At 49.4% G+C, this 16,654-nt stretch overlaps 5 protein-coding genes across 5 annotated transcripts; 1 reads left to right on the forward strand and 4 right to left on the reverse strand.

The window, feature by feature from the left end:
- Nucleotides 1–268: 268 nt before the first annotated feature.
- Nucleotides 269–1,065, reverse strand: F5B22DRAFT_652043 (uncharacterized protein; the record flags this gene model as incomplete). Its single annotated transcript, XM_047979551.1, has 2 exons — nucleotides 269–823; nucleotides 925–1,065. 2 exons carry the CDS (start codon nucleotides 1,063–1,065, stop codon nucleotides 269–271), a joined length of 696 nt encoding a protein of 231 aa, XP_047825366.1.
- Nucleotides 1,066–2,752: 1,687 nt separating this feature from the next.
- On the forward strand, nucleotides 2,753–4,673 carry F5B22DRAFT_538688 (argininosuccinate lyase). Its single transcript, XM_047972812.1, has 3 exons — nucleotides 2,753–2,888; nucleotides 2,940–3,351; nucleotides 3,400–4,673. Exons 1-3 carry the CDS (start codon nucleotides 2,834–2,836, stop codon nucleotides 4,328–4,330), a joined length of 1,398 nt encoding a protein of 465 aa, XP_047825367.1. The 5' UTR covers nucleotides 2,753–2,833; the 3' UTR covers nucleotides 4,331–4,673.
- Nucleotides 4,674–5,768: 1,095 nt separating this feature from the next.
- F5B22DRAFT_538396 (putative efflux pump) lies at nucleotides 5,769–8,605 on the reverse strand. The gene is made up of 4 exons (XM_047972810.1): nucleotides 7,719–8,605; nucleotides 7,580–7,659; nucleotides 7,269–7,518; nucleotides 5,769–7,218 (listed from the first exon to the last, which is right to left on the reverse strand). Exons 1-4 carry the CDS (start codon nucleotides 8,060–8,062, stop codon nucleotides 6,093–6,095), a joined length of 1,800 nt encoding a protein of 599 aa, XP_047825368.1. The 5' UTR covers nucleotides 8,063–8,605; the 3' UTR covers nucleotides 5,769–6,092.
- Nucleotides 8,606–11,001: 2,396 nt separating this feature from the next.
- Nucleotides 11,002–12,645, reverse strand: F5B22DRAFT_652046 (DNA photolyase, FAD-binding/Cryptochrome; the record flags this gene model as incomplete). Its single annotated transcript, XM_047979552.1, has 1 exon — nucleotides 11,002–12,645. The coding sequence occupies one exon, from the start codon at nucleotides 12,643–12,645 to the stop codon at nucleotides 11,002–11,004; it is 1,644 nt and encodes a 547-aa protein (XP_047825369.1).
- Nucleotides 12,646–14,144: 1,499 nt separating this feature from the next.
- Nucleotides 14,145–16,633, reverse strand: F5B22DRAFT_640141 (serine/threonine-protein kinase; the record flags this gene model as incomplete). Its single annotated transcript, XM_047977813.1, has 3 exons — nucleotides 14,145–14,234; nucleotides 14,347–15,204; nucleotides 16,607–16,633. The coding sequence occupies 3 exons, from the start codon at nucleotides 16,631–16,633 to the stop codon at nucleotides 14,145–14,147; spliced, it is 975 nt and encodes a 324-aa protein (XP_047825370.1).
- Nucleotides 16,634–16,654: the final 21 nt, after the last annotated feature.

Genomic DNA, 16,654 nt, shown 5'->3' on the forward strand with positions numbered 1-16,654 from the left:
CAAGGGGGGCAAGAAGAAAAAGTAGTTATGTTGGCCACGCCCCTTTGCTTTTAGGTGTTTGTCCTAAGTCAATTCAATTAATTATCACTTCTTTTTTTATTTGATTGTTGTTGCAGTTTGCAATATAACACCGTGTTATACGTAGTACTTATAATGTGGAATTAATGTCCCTACGTTTGTTCTGTGCTCCCGTACCTCCAGACACCACTAGTCAGCAGGATAGCCCACAGTACAAATAGTCGTTTTACACTTTTGAGACTCAATGAAACTATCCGTCAACATAATCATCGTCGTCGCCATCGCTCGTGACTTCATCGCAGTCCCCAGTCTCGTCGTCATCATCGTAGTCTCTAGCTTCCTCTTTATCATCGACGTCGCTCCCAAGGTTGTGGAAGTAGTTGTCAAGATCTCCGCCATCCTCATTGCTGTCTCGGAGTTCCTCATCTTCGACACCGCTGAAAATTTCGTGAAAGTTCAGGGCAATCTCTTCTTCCTCTTCTTCTCCATCGTTCAAGACTTCGTACGTCTGGTCATTACCAACGCCGGCTTCCTGTAGGCGTGTGAGAAAGTCGTTGGCCTCCTCATCACAGATCTTCCATCCGCTTTTACCACTCTTCATTGTCGGCGATAACCAAGAATCACTCTTGCCAGGCAGATGCATATCTAAAGCCCGTCGGAGGTATGCAATGGCGAGTCGATACGCCATCAAGACGTCAACCCCAGTGTCGTGGGCTTCCAAGGTCAGCTTTCTATCCTCGGGGAAGACAGTACCATAGAGATTATCGAGGTTTAATGGAAGTGTAGTTGCAGTCAAGATCACAATCTTGTGAGCCCCAAGCCACGGACGTTTTCAAAGAACCGTGTTTCTGGATAAAAAAAAAATTAATATCATCGCAGGAAGAGGGGCTTGGATATCTTACTAACCTTGACGTATTGATCAATGAGGTCCGCGATCTCTTGGTAGCTCTTACCCTGAGTGATCTCCTCTTGCCTACCAGGATAGTAGGTGTGAACTGTGGCAGCTGCAATACAACGTGAAGGTCCTGTGCGGGCCCTTATGCTCATAATTCGGTCGAGAAGGCACCTTTTGTGATGTTGTGATTGATTGTTGTGGGAACAATGATCCACTCGGGGTAACCGTCAACGATGGCGACCTGACAAGGGAATCTTAGGCTGCCAGGAAAGGTGATAAATTCGAAGTCGGCGAGGGCAGTGTTGGTAGGATACTTCATCCACGCCGTCATGGCAGAGACACAGTCTCTCAAGAGAGGAAACTATGCTGCTTCATGTCGTCGAATAGATTGATGTATTCCATACTTCGCGCACTTACGACACATAGCCGGCAGCGCTTTGGAACATGCTTTAGCGTGTTCGAGTTTTCCGAAGCCAATATCTTATCTTTGCAACAGCGGAAGCATTTCCAGTATTCGCAGACTTTGTAATGTTCTTGGAGGTTAGCGAATGTTTTAGGGCACCTGTGGCAAGAAAATGATTGTTGGCCGGTACATTCTTGGGAATGTTTCTCCTTCTCTGTTCGAAGAATGCTATTTCCCCTGCATTTGCGGCATCAATACCATTTGTAGATCTTTGCATGTGCTGCTTGTTTGCTCTTGAGAAGTTGCAATCCGCACCCCCAACAATTCGTAAGTGGCAGTCCACAAATATGTGTCTCCCTTTCACTCATCGGCATTACTCTCTTGCACTGACTAGCAGGGCATCTCCATTTCTCCCTGGGGTTATAGTGGTCGATTGGAGGATGATTGTACTCTCCTCTGGGGCTAGTAATAACCCGGGGTCATCTTTACGCTTAATCGTAATTCTCCAAGGACAGAGATGGGTTTGACCGTGCTGCCGAAGTGGAGACTTCAGCCATCAGTATCGCACGCAAGAATATTGTCTGTTGATGAAGTCGCCTGTAGCGTTCCGACAAGATACGCGTTGGGTTGGAGATAACCATCGAGGGCCTACTTGGCTGATTCTAGGTCAGGAAAGGTGCGACTCAAGACGTCATCTAGTGTCGCAGCTTTGTCGTTCTTGAGTATAGCTTGAGGTAACGATTGTCTCAAAGAACATCGCTTGCCTTGACCACCGTAGAAACAGTTGGCACATGAACCAAGCATAGGGTCATCAGCAGAGGGAGGATCATTGACAATGCATGCTTCCCAGCGTCCGAAGCCTCACGCGCAATGTCCGCGTGGGGTACCGGCGACAACTCTACGCGCTTGAAGTAGCCTAGACTTCAGATTGGATTGAGCAGCTGGTTGGTATGGTCGTGCGTAAATCCTTTCTTCCAGGGGACGGACTGCTGCATCGAATGTCGCTTCGTAGATACAGCGATAAAGCAGGGAAAGAGGGCGGGCTATTGACATCTGGGTACGTGTTGCGCACTTCGATGTATTTCGCGTATAACTTGCCAAGATGTCACAGCTTGGAAAGAGCCTTTCCCTAGGCAGTTAGTTGGTACCCGGAGATGGTAGAAAGGTCGAGGTTATGTGCGCTTGCCGACATTCTTCTCGTGCGTACCAAGAATAGTGTTCCGAGGTGCAATTGTTTCCATTCTAGAGCAAGGAAGGGATAAGAACTATCCTTGACCGTGCTGGATAAAGAAATGAAGTTTTCCTGGGAAGCACCTTAGCAAACTTGGTGGTGACAGAGTGGTGAGATCGGTGACGCAGGTATCACGTGACTACCATGTTGACTTGTCCGGTCACGGCCCCCACGTGACCTGCCCACACGTAGCTCCACTTCTCTTAGGTTTATCAAGAAAAATATCTTCAATTCTTCTGAAAGCATTGAACTCAACCCTGGCAGATAAGAACGCAGTCAGCACATCATGGCGTCTGGAAAGACACCTGCAGAAAACATGCTATGGGGTGGACGCTTCACAGGTTGGTTCTTTATGGAAGTTCAAGTGCAATGTGCTGACCTCAGAATGACAGGCGGCCTCGATTCCCTCATGCACAAATACAATGCGAGTATTGGGTACGACAAGCTCCTGTATAAGGAAGATATCCTCGGCAGTATTGCGTTTGCGCGCGCAAACGCTAAATCTGGCATCATATCCAACAACGAGTTCACTGAAATCGAGAGAGGTCTTCGGGAGGTTCAGAAGGAGTGGGAGGCAGATACCTTCGTCATCATGCCTAATGATGAAGATATTCATACTGCCAATGAGCGCCGGCTCAGTGAGATTATTGGCAAGGACATCGCCGGCAAACTACACACGGGTCGCAGTCGCAATGAGCAGGTTGTCTGTGATATGCGTCTGTGGCTTCGCAACCAGATCCAGCAGATTGAGAGCCACCTAATTGCCTTCATTGAGGTTATTGCCGGCCGCGCTGAAGCCGAGTGGTAAGTCTGATTATCCTCCAAATCTAGTGACCCTCCTGACCTTAATAGCGGCATTATCATGCCTGGATATACCCATCTCCAGCGTGCCATGCCGGTTCTGTGGTCGCAGCATTTGTTATCATATGGCTTTTACTTTGCGAGCGATCTTGAGCGGCTGCGCGAGACTTCAAAGCGGGTAAATAGGAGCCCACTTGGTTGTGGTGCCCTCGCTGGCAATGGCTTCAATATCGATCGCGATATGATGGCTGAGGAGTTAGGCTTTACAGGCCTTCTCTGGAACTCCATGAATGCTGTTGGTGACAGAGATTTTGTCACTGAGTTTCTACAATGGGGTAGCATGCTCATGCAACATATTTCTCGATGGGCCGAGGATCTTATTCTCTATTCCTCTACAGAGTTCGGCTTTATTGCTCTTGCTGATGCTTATTGTACTGGAAGTTCTTTAATGCCGCACAAGAAGAACCCAGATGGCCTAGAAATCTTGCGAGGAAAAGCTGGTCGAGCATTTGGCCATATGGCTGGCCTCATGATGACTCAGAAGGGCCTACCTAGCACATACCAAAAGGACTTGCAGGAAAGTTGGGAACCTATGTTGGATCATGTGAAGACCATCTCTGATAGCCTTCAGATCGCAAACGGTATCCTCAATACCCTTACTGTTAAGCCAGAGCGGATGAGGGCTGCCCTCGATCCATTCATGCTGGCTACTGATCTTGCTGATTATCTCGTACGAAAGGGTGTACCCTTTCGTGAGACGCACCATATCTCTGGGCGATGTGTCGCTAAGAGCGAGGAGCTAGGTATCCCGATGAACGAGCTCTCACTGGAGCAACTCCAGGCTATTGATAGCCGGTTTGGGGAGGATGTTTCACACACGTTTGACTATGAGAGAAGCGTCGAGTTGAGATCAGTCAAGGGTGGTACTAGTCGGGCACGCGTCCTGGAGCAGGTCAAGGTTCTTAAGGCTATGCTAGCTTAGAGAGGCAGTAGGAGAGCTTGAGCAGAGTCTTGTTGTTCATCAGGAGTGAAGGCGACATATCGGGAATGTGGACTTGTTGCGATTTCACACTTCTAAGGCTTAAACTTGTCTGCCATCCAGTAGCGGTTGTGCGATCAGATAATTTACGGCGCTTGCGTCGTGGTGGCCGGGTATCCTACTCGCTGTCGTTGTCCCGGTATGAACTGAGAACCTCTTCCTCGACATCCACAACTCGCCAGCGGAGACTTACATCGCGTCGAGAGTTCGTTTTACGGCTTTTGCGAAGAGGCTGGTGAATGTCATTGTCTTCGTCTGATCGCAAAATTTCCGTTTTGTTAGGATTGTGGTTGGCATCCTCAACGGAACGATGGTGGCGACGGCGAACCGCAGCCCTCCTGTGGCCCGCCCTCGGCTAGACGCGAGACGACTCAACTTCGTCGCTGTGATCGCTGTCCCCCTTAGAATCGAAGCGTGCCACGCCTTCTCGATGGGTGGTGTCCTCCCGTCGCAGTGAAGATATAGTGAGACAGCCTGGCACAGATTTGGTCTGCTTCACTGGGTAAGCGCAGGACGTCAGCGCGAAGTTTAGCGGGTTCTCTCAAATACTATGTACGCCTTGGACAGCCCGCTCCATCCAGGCCATCTGAAGCATCCTCTCTCACCATCATTCAACGATCTCAGGCAGCATGTCCCGAAAGGCGGCAGGCACACGAAAAGCGACGGATAAAACGTATTCATTCCTTAGTAAAGGGTTACTCATCTCTTCAGAAAAGAGTGCGATACGCGTTCCATCAGCTGAAGTACGGATAGCTAAACTCAACGTAACTAATCCACTCCAAACCTGTTTTTGCACGTTGAGTTAGATGCGGTATTTTTGCTATTGGTCGAAATACGAGTCGTCGAAGCGAAAGGAAATTAAAGGAACGAAAGAAGAGGGAAAGGGGGTAAAGTATTTATCAAAAAGAGTTGACTTCATCATTAAGCTCAAAATACTTGAATATATAGGTTGATAGCAACATATGAGTTAGGAGTAAGGGTATGAGAAAAAACCGATGCTCTGGGTATTCAGCTACCTAGTAGTAATGCGATATATATGCTGATAAAGGAAGACATGTTGCGTAGTAGTGGGTAATGCTATTATAAAGGTCGTGAATCTTCATGGGATTAACGACGCCTTTTCCCGTGACAAGATGTTTCCACTTGACTGGTTAGGCCTGCGGCGCTACTTGATAGATATAGAATCGATATTTAATGAAGGATATCTCGGATATATACAGTCCACTGAAGGTGCTTAGGCTGTGCCATGGACTATCCGCTTCAAGGCTTTACCCTACTAGCAATAGTCCTATGATATGAAACACTGTACAGATGAAATCCAATTCTTACGAGATCACTACCTGCACATCACATACCCATTCTACTTTCACGGAGTTATACACAACGAGGTAGGCAGATGGTTGTTGACAAGTGGTGACTTTTCATATTAATATCAGGAGGATACTATATCCCCTCTCTATGATTATACCTATCTAATGAAGCCCTGGTCATATCGGGCACTGCAACTGATGCGAAGCATGATCGCCATTCCACCAACGCCGCCCGCAATGCTTGAAATAGGAAACACAACCATCTAAACCCGCTGAATGCTTAATTCTAGACGTATTTCCTTCTTCCCATCCGTAGAAAAGACCTAGATTACAATATCTTACGCAGTTTTATACAAGGAACGAAATGTATGTGAGGCAACATGGGCAGCTTCTGTCTATGCGAAGCCTGCCTCGATCTTCTTGCCTTTGACACTCTTCCACTCCACGAAAGCAGCTCCAAAGATTGAAACGGCGATGAGGGCAGTGGCGACGATGTAGGCGGTGGTAAGAGCGTTATTGTAGGAGAGAATGACGTCTGGGACAATTTCGGCGGGGAGTGCCTTGCGTAGGTTGGTGCTACCGACGCTGATAATGGTCACAGGGTCGACGTCCGGCAGGTGCTTCCCGAGCTCCTCGACTAACTTGTTGTTAAAGACGCTGTTGCCAACAGAAACGAAAAGCGCACCACCAAGGGTTTGCATGAAAGCGATGACAGAGGTGCCGATGGGCACATCCTCAATACTTAAAACGGTCTGAACGGCAACGAGGGGTTGCTGGAGGCCAGCGCCGATACCAATGCCAAAGAGGATCTGGTATCCTATCCAAACACCAGTGCTGACATGGGGTGTCCAGGTAGTTAGTAAACCAGCGCCGATGGACCCAATGATTGTACCAAAAATCATGAAGGGGGTGTAATAGCCGAAGGTCGTGATCAAGCCACCGGAGATGATCGAGGTAACCACTACGGCGAGAAGCAGAGGCAGGTTGCGGATGCCAGAGTTAACGGCCGAGACACCCTGCACAGCTTGAAACCAGATAGGAATGTAGTAGACAAAGAGGAAGAAGGCGGAACCGACAGTGAAGGCGAAGAAGCTGCCCGCCATGACGGTGCGTTGCTTAAAGATCCGAGGAGGGACTGTGGCATTCTCCTGCTGACGGTATTGGATGAATAAAAAGGCGAGGAGGAGCACGCCGAACACGACGAAAAGTGCAATGACTCGTCCGCTGTTCCAGGGGTACGTTACGCCACCCCACTGGAGAGCGAGCAGAAGAGTGACGATAGCGGGGATGAAAATCAGGGTGCCGAAGGGATCGAAGCGCATCAAACGCTGTTGCCAAGTCTCCTGTGGCGGCTTCCTCTGAACAGGATCGGGGAAGAAGAAGCCAATCACGATCAGAGTTACTGCTCCGATGGGAAGATTGATGTAGAAACACCAACGCCAGGTCACTTTGTCGGTGAAGACACCGCCGAGCAAAGGTCCGGCGACGGAGGCGATACCATAAACACCACCAATGAGACCACTGAAAATCTGTCAGTAAACATGCGAAAGTTCGGAGGTTAGATGACGCACGTGTATAGAGGTCGCGTGGCAAGCGGGACACTGTGGGCGAGAATCAAAAGGGCCCCGGAGAACAGGCCGGCGGACCCCAAGCCGGCAACGGCTCGGCCAATAATGAGGGTCACTGAGTTTTGAGCAACGCCACAGATCAAGCTACCAACTTCGAAGATGAAGATGGCGGTCATGTAAACCCACTTGATGCTGAGGAAGGTGTAGAACTTTCCGAACAATAGCTGGAGAGCGGCAGTTGTGAGAAGATAGGCTGTCTGTCGTTAGTTCAACTGCCGTGATTGGTAGTTGGGGATCGCTTAGTAGAGACTCACCACTTCCATACCAACCGACATCATCGAGACTGTTGAACTGCTTGGCGATCGCCGGGATGGCAGTAGCGATAATAGAGTTACTTGGGTGTCGCCATTAGCTTCCATGCATCTCCATGACGGTAATGATATCGGTACTCACTCAAGTGCAGTAAGGAAAACACTAAGACACAATGCCACCGAGATTAGAATGAGCTTGGTGCCCGAGGGGTATTCTGTGCCATCTTCTCGGGTCTCGGTGGGGTGTAAGGCACTGCCGTTCGTTGTGCGGGCTGTCTGGACCTTTGCTAGAGCATCGGCCAATTCAACGTCGTCTGCGGCAGATGATTCATCTTTGACGATTGAGCTTCTCGAGTTGCCGGAACTTGATACCGGCTTCTCGTAACTGACTACGCTGGTAGTGCTCGGGGCCAGATTTGGCTCTTGAGATGGGGCTAATTGCGCCGCCACGGAAGGCGGCTGCTGTCCCTCGGGTGTTGTCAGCATTTGGGGAATGCGAAGTTGTCTCCTGATATCCAATAGGGTGTCCTGCTATCCTCTTGCGGGCTGGTCGGTTGTGCTATGTCGAATCGAAGGGAGTTGTGGATGGTGATGGCGATGATGGTGTTGATATCTGATTGATAGGCAGCTGGAACGCAATTGCCCCGGGGGGGCCAGGCATCATTAAATAAGATCATCTCGGTAGCCCTTGCCTAGATCCACGAACTCGGGTCCCCTGCAATGTCCAACACCGCATTGGTTATGCCATCTCGTCAATTGCCCGAGCCAGGTCTGCCAGGACTCTCGGGGTCAACGTACAGTCCGTCGGGTGGGTATTGCTGGATTGGTGTGCAGGGCGGGACTCCGCCTCCCTGGGTCAGTGCTTGTACTTACACTACAGTACTTAAGGCTGTAGCGCTGCTAGCGGTACCTGCCCAGTGGCCTGGACGACCGCTGTAATGTAGGTACCTCGATCTCATCTGTCATCCCAACTCCGCCACGTTTTTTTTCTTCCCCCTTTGACAGACTTTGCTCTATCGCGAGTTCGTTTTCGCCAGACCCGCTGAATAATGTCATGAACAAACGTCGTCACTATGCATCATTTTGAAGCTGAGCCAATGAGAGGCTACTGTGGGCCATCTTCTAGGTACTAGCTAGGAGCTGAGTTGGATCATCCCAAGGCCTACCTATTATCATGATTCATAACTAGTCCCCGTCCTGTCTTCTGTCAGTGCCCTCTCCATTCTATCATGTTCCGCTCTGTTCTCACGGGCGCATTTCCTAGCTCCATGCCGAGCTGTGCAGCAAAGATCTCGGTGCTAGCATTCATAGCGGATATGAAACATCATGATGCGGGATCCTTCCAAATGTACAAGTCGACACTACACTTACTTGGTACACAGACACACTTGGACGCTTACTTGCACTGCTTGCCTGAGATGCGAAACTCACACGTCGCAACATCATCCTTGCGTTCTTAGCCTGGCTAAGATGGATACGTTAACTTTGGCGCGAATGATTCATTCTCTCGCCCCGTGATGTACGCCATTTCGAATCTGCCAAACCTGAAGTTGAACATTTTCCTGGCAGCTGAATGGACAATCCTTTACGATCAATACGCGATGGTAAGATTCTGACACCGGGCATAGCGACAGCTCTGCATCTTACCTGGTACTATGTATACAATGTACGTGGCATGTCATGGGAAAAGGCCTACCGTATTTACGAAGTGGTGTACTTACTCAGAAAACGTACATGTAGCTGGGGTTGCATCTGGAACCGTAAGACCCATCTAGGCAGTCCCCTAACGTTACTACGATCTTTTAACACGTGTACACTAACTATCTCAGGTTAAACGTCTACCTCCTGGTGATTGCATGATTCATTGAGAAGAAAGCTCTTCCCAGGAAAGTTTTTCTAGTTTTTCTAGTTGATGGGTTCATCCGTTGCAAAAGAGGACTAACAAAAGGATAAATAAGTACTTACCTAGCCAGCCTCGCCAGCATCGTAGGGACCGAGAAACACAAGGAATAGGTACTGTAGATAGGTATGACTCAAAAAACGCAAGGCCGTTCTTAGTGTACGCTAAGTACTGGGTGGTCATGTCAGGCCTTGGTCATACGATGATACTGTGGCGTCCCCTGTGCCAGTGTACACTACACTAGGTTCGATTCATACGGAACTTTTTAGATTTGACAAAACTTCAGCAATCTCTTCATCGCCACTAATCCCATTAGTGTGGTATGGTATGCATCTACTAAACTAGTGCCCGTCCATGGACTCGGTCGCAAGGCTCGGGCTCGGTACCACCAGATCTCCGTTTCCGTGTTCTAGACATCAAAAATATCTTCAGGCATGGAGCAGGGTTACACCAACCTTCCTACTCTAAGCGAGGAGTTAGGGTAGTTAGAGTAAGGTTGCATGGGAATTTGGGTGGAACTGGTGCCTGGCCCCTGTTGATTGAGTCCGCCGGCCGGCGGAGTTAGCGGTCAATTCAGTTGCCCTATTACCAAATTCCGCCGTTTTGTCCGCCAGGCAGCAAAGATCTTTCCGCTATGCGGTGATCAAGCAATAAGGCATCTTAGATATCTGCATAGTAGATTGTTCTTCGGTCAGTATTCAGTTGTCAGACCCCTCAAAGAGAACGAAGCTTGCCATTGGTTTCATCTACCTGATGACGTTCCCCGCTGTTTATTTTGTTTTAACCCTGCTCATAGAGGGTTGCGCAAGCAAGTGTAAGGATAAGATCTTGGCATTTGTCGCACTGAAATTGCATTTTGGCGGTACTCCTTTCCCCTTTCTCAAACCCCTGATTCTATTGTCATTCTCTAAGTACACCAAAGTCATTCCATATTGTTATACCATCACCAGAGCAACATCCGCAATATTATTCCTGATTGGCAACACTCAGGTAGAACCAAGTATGCCCCCCGATGAAGCAGGAGAGCGGCGAAGAAAATCTCACAGTGGCATAGAAGCAGAGCAAGATAAAGCATGGTCAATTGTCAATTGTCAAGAGTATCACGGAATTCCGCCCTGTGCCCCTAGTGACTGCCGCGTGCCTCTGCTCTACCTAAAAGTAACAGGGAGATGATGCTGAGGATGGAAGAGAGACCTTGGGAACACGTGCTTTGAGCAAGGACTGGTTTGAGCGACTCTCTTGTTCAAAAGATGAAGCAATGGGTTTCCATGAGGAGACTTAGTGAGCCATCTCAGAGCCACCGAGTCCTCTAATAACTATCTGTTTAAAGCTCGCGTATAATGGGGATGTGAAAAAAGGTCTGAATCACAGCATTAACGGCTATTCTATATCTAGGCCCTACGGGTGACAGCTTGCCACTAGCCCACGAGCGCGTACCGTGTATTATTATCCATCATTAATTCTGTCGTCAGCATATATATTATCCCCGCGGACCAGTTCAAAACACCTTGAACCCTCGCATATTTCACGGGTCAGCATCCGCCATGTCCCGTTTATAACGCTGCAAGGCCCTCTCCTTGCTCTGCTTCCAATCCACGTGCGGCTTCGGGTAACCCAACTTCTCGAACGCGTCCTTATCCAAGCGATGAAAAGGATCGAAGATAGCCTTCCCTTTCACGTCCCTCAACTCCGGGACGTATTTCCGGATGTAATCGCCGTGCGGATCGCATTTCTCGGCCTGCGAGATGGGGTTGAAGACGGTGTAACTCGGCTCCCACCCCTGCGTGTTGTTGCATAGGTCCCAGTCCACCAGGTTCTCCGCGAACCACCGCTCGCCCCGGCGGTAGTCGAGAAGCAGGTTCGTGCGCAGGTACGAGGCGACGTTCATCCGCAGACGGTTGTGCATGTACGCCTCGGCTATCAGCTGGCGCATGCCGGCGTCGACGAAGGGAACGCCCGTGGTGCCCTCGCACCACTTGCGCCATCCATCATCATCCTCCTCCCATTCCACGAAGTTGAACTTTAGGTTCTGCGGGAGGTTCATGCTGTTGTGCGGCGTCACTACCATCATATGTCGATAAAACTCGCGAAACACGAGCTCGCGTACCCATGCTGCGAGACCCTCTTCATTGCCTGAAGACGAGAAATCCGCGCTGCCGCTGTTGCGCTCCTTGCGCGATGTGGAGAGGACTTCCCGTACCGATACCACGCCTGCGGCGAAGTACGCCGACATACGCGATGCGTTGTCCTCGGCCGGGATGGAGCGGTGCTTCGCGTATGAGTCCACTTTCTCGTTTAGGAATTTCCGTAAACGTTTCATGGCTGCTTCGTGGCCTGCTGGCCACAAACCGCGTATTCGATCACGATCTTCATCGGATGGGAATAATTTGTCTTTGGGGAGTCTTGGGAAAGTCTTCTGGGACCTAAATAACTCCTGTAATTTCTGTCGCGCGGCTTTGTCGTTGGCAGATGGCAGGCCAACCGTGTCAATGAGACTTGGGTCCTCGGATACAGTACTTAGCCACGCCTTATGGTACGGCGTGAATACTTTATGCGGACCCCCGGATCCTGTGAGGAGGGTCCCCGGTTCGACCACAGTCTGATCATGGTGCAGGTCGAAGTGGACGTTTCCGTCCGCTTCGATGCGATCGAGGAGATCCAGATCCCGCCGGATCTCATCGACCTCGTACTCATAATTTGCGTACACGTGGCTGACGTCATATTTCGCAATAAACTCCATGATCTTCTCACCTTTCTGGCCCCGTTCCTCAGCGGCCAGGATGATAAGTGGGATGTTTAGACCGTCGAGTTGTTCCTGCACTAGACGCAGAGATTCGAACATGAAGTCTGACCGCGCGGGTGAAGTGCCATGCCATTGTAGATCTTTGGGTGAGTATAGGAAACAGGTGATTAAGGTGCTTCCGCTTTCGCGCGCTTGCTGTGATGCGGCGTGCAGCGCGCGGTTGTCCTCTGCCCGCAGATCTTTCGAGCGGAACCAGTGCAGAACAGTGCGTGGTTTGATATTTGACAAAGAGGAGTGCGCTTCAATGCGCTCTTTGAGTTTCTTGTAAGGGTTGTCTGTAGAATCGACCTCCTTCGCCCGTTTTGTAGAGGGGTGCTTCAACAAGTCCGAGGACGCGCTGCGCTCGTGTTTCTTGCCCTCCCCCATCTTCCTTTTTGTCGCGTTATAGTGATTACTGGTGCTTATCGACCATACCTTTATGAGTGGCGAAGCTTTGTTGCAACGGGAGATAAAGTAGCCAGCATTACTGTAAGAGGTAAGCTGCAGGCGATGAGTTGGGTGTTGGGCGAGAGCGCTTCGGACCGCTGGTCTGAGCAACGATGGCATTGACGCGAACACACAGAACTGTTATCTGTCACATTTTTGAAGCCGTTCAAACTGGCGGTATCAGCTTTAGGATCATCTTTTGTAAGTAGTTGTGATTGTTGAGTGTTCATGTTTGGCTCATTGATGAAAAGTCTATGACGTATCGGCATCGCCAGTCTCACTGTTAGTGCCGATCGTGAATGTAGAAAAATCAGAAAAATGGTTTCAATCATCGAGAATTGAAAGGAAACACAGAATATGAGCCTTGACATATTATATCATGAAAAATTAACATGGTCTTTCTTTATTGGAGCGAATGAGTTACCTGCGTCACACGTCAATATCACATTTTAGGTGGTCTCAGAACGGTTGAACAATTGCAGGCATAGTAACGCTCGCAGCTCATGGTTACCTACTTACACACTAGAACTCACCAATTAGCAAACACTAGGGTACTGATTTAGCAAAAGTCTTATAAGTACTGAGAAGCTGTATACGTATAATAAAACATCAAACTTCTTTCAATTTCTTGTTTTTTCTCTCTTTTTTTCCACAGATAGCGCCTTCAAAAACAGGAGTACTTCTGTCTTAGTGTTGGGACTAAGTGTTATATTAGCATAGCTGAAGTTATTGCGTACGACATATTATATCCTGTTTCTTCTCATCCGAAGTGAGGAGGAGGGACGCTAGTCTGGTCAATCATTACTTGTGATGGTTATCTCTCTCGTTAGATTTTCACTACTAGAGATAGTGTAACTGAGACTAACGTTTGCTCGGGAGACTGCCCATGTGCCTCCCTGAGCCTATGTGGTGGCGTCGAGCTCAGCTACCGGTATCACGGTACTCAGTACCTTGGAGGAATCATATTTCCCGGTGTGAAGGTCACTAAATGCCAAAGAGTAGACCCCATTCTTGAACGCAGTAGCGCTCACATGGTTGCGCCATAGGCTAGCGGGATTATCTATTCTCACGAGAACATCGGACAATGGCGTAGCACCCTCCTTTCGAAGATTAATATTTCCAATCTTTGGGTCGATGAACAAGAGGAATTCGACGTAGCCCCTCTCCTGACCGTTATGGCTGCTGTTAAGGAGACGAAAAAGTTTGAACTTTATAGCACATGTCAAGCCAGCGCCAATATACTGCAAGCCAACAGAGCTGCCCTATTAGTCGAGCCATACCGTGCTGTGCAACCTAGAATGTCATGGGAATTCGTATGCAACAATTGAGTCGCTGGTATCTTAAAAACGCCATAACCCCATAATACTCCCAACTTCAAGTCTATATCTTATCTAAATGCTCTGAGCGTCGCATTCTAAAATGACCCCACGCGCTAACTTTTAATTCGAAAGTATAGTATTCTTCACGATCCACGGATGATGGAGGACATCCTTAATCGGCAATCGTTTTGACGGTTCTAGAACCAGTAACTTCAAGATCAGTTAACTTTATGTTATCCATTATACGGTGGATTGAAGCGGACACTGAATGAATATTAAGAGTTTGCGGAATAACAACAGACGAAAAGGGAAACATGCTCACCGTGTCGACAAAATCCTTAGCTTCAGGCGATATGAAGGAAGGGAGAGGCTTCATATCCCTCTTCAAGATCCGAGTCCGCGTCATCGGCAAGCTATCCTCAAACGGGGCCTTGCCCGTAAGAAACTCGTATGTTAGGACCCCCAGCGTCCACTGGTCGACGGCCCTCGTGTAACTCTCCTTCCGCGACTGCAGCATCTCAGGCGGCAAGTAATCCAAAGTACCACACAGCGTCTCCCGCCTATTACTAGGAGAATGGACGCTGTACCCGAAATCAGCAAGTTTCAGTTCGCCGTGTAATCCGAGGAGGATGTTCTCGGGTTTCATGTCGCGATGCATGACATTCTTCCCGTGCAAGTAATCCAATGACAACGCGACCTGGGCGATGTACTTCGCCGCACGGCGCTCCGAGAAGCGGCCCACGCTCTGCAGAACCCGGTATAGCTCGCCGCCCGCGGCGTACTCGAGGATAAGGAATATGCGGCGAGAGTCGTGAAACCAGCCGTAGAATCCGAGAACGCCTGGGTGGCGGAGGTTGCTGTGGACTTCGATCTCGCGTCTCACGTGCTTCTCGGCCTCTTCGCGGGCAATTTCGTCCTTGTTTAACACTTTGAGGGCGCAGATGTAGCCTGATCCCCAGTGTCTGGCAAGGTACACTCGGCCGAATTTGCCCTTGCCTAGGGCTTTTCCGATCTCGAATAACCCGAGGTGGAGTTGTGTATACGGAGGAGATTGGACATGGCTTATGGTCGCAGTCTGTGAAGACTTCTCGGCGAGAGGGGCGGGCCGTATGCGATTAAGAACTGCCTGCTTATGAAGCTGAGAGACGCCGCCTCGGAGCGGTATTCTGGCTGTCGTACGCTGTGTCTCGGTCACGGTGGTGGTGGCGATCATCGCGTCAAGGCGTAAAAGAGCGTCACACACGGGCGACAGGCAACGTCCAAACTTGACTCCTATGGATTGGTCGAGTCAAGTGAAAGGCCAAGCAAGGGTCGCCTGGGTCTGCCTGGGAGAGGATCCTACGATGATGCCCGCACCAGTCGGAAGTGTTGGCTTGTCCTCGGCACCTAATTTAGCTGCAGATCCCGACGTAACAGTTGGTGTGGATGGCTGACGAGGGCTGGTAGTTGCTAGAGCAACTGGGGACGAAGGTTAAATCTGCCCCGCACATCGCCCCGCCATCCCCTCCATCTCCTCCATCCCCGCGATCTTCGTCATTACAGCAAGTAAGCACCTAAAACTATCCGGACGGCATGTTCCGCCAAGGTTCAGTACCAGATTGTTATCAAGGAGGTAGTAGTTATTTATCTATGTGAGTGACCTATCTAGGTACTAAGAATTCCTTTGAGCCTGGGCAAATCGTAGTCTATCGATCCCTCTCTCAAGTTATCGGGCGGTAAATACGTCGAGCCAGCCATCTAAAGTGAGGCAGTGTTCTGGGGTAAGGTGATACCTAGTTGGTTGTGAGATAAGAGGATTTGACAGAACTCGGACAGCTATCGTCCAATATGATTCTAGATAAGTATAGGTAGGTAGGTAGGCTTCCGTGGTTATACAGAACACGAATATACAGCTGAGGACACCTTGAAATACATCCCATGGTAGCGGCAAAGCTTGATCATCACCTTGACTCAGATAGAGGCAGCGGGAGATGCACTATTGGCAACTTAACATAAGACAATTTTGTCTCGAGCGTTGGCACTCAAACAAGACTATGAGACCATCCATGGCTGTTTCGCTCTTAATCAACTACCTTGCAACATACCTGCGCCGGTATATATTGAGTAAGCATATCTGTCGTTGCAATTGAACGCGACTCTAATCATGATAGATTCGAAGAATTTGCGCCTTCTCCTTTAAGTCATACAGTAGAGCCGGCTCAATTCAGCATCATGAGAGGCCGGGAAAGTTACTGACACTGCCAAGCATTGTTCCGAGCCACGTCGATGCGTATCAATGCTGTCCAGCGTGTCGCACCGTATTAGTTACCATAGTCGGCGTGGCATATAAAGCTTGGCGGCTACACCAACATATATTCGTGCATATCCGGTCATACAAAAGTGGGTGACAGGAGCAAGGCGTAGACGATCTTTTCATTCCAGTATGAGACCTGCATGCTTGTTTTATTCTCGTCACCCTTCCCGTCCCTCGTATTCGTCCTCGCCGTCCTCCCGGGAACGAATAAGCTATTGCACGTCAAGCACCGCACAGCATGCCAAGGCTTAGCTAGCCGGCAGGCCCCAGGATACAAGGAATATGAGACTGTCTTGGACAACCCATATGAGGTCATGGCGTATAGAGTTCAAGTCGA

Source organism: Xylaria bambusicola (genome assembly GCF_022495145.1).
Source record: "Xylaria bambusicola strain CBS 139988 unplaced genomic scaffold F5B22scaffold_79, whole genome shotgun sequence".
In the NCBI taxonomy this organism is placed as follows: domain Eukaryota; kingdom Fungi; phylum Ascomycota; class Sordariomycetes; order Xylariales; family Xylariaceae; genus Xylaria; species Xylaria bambusicola.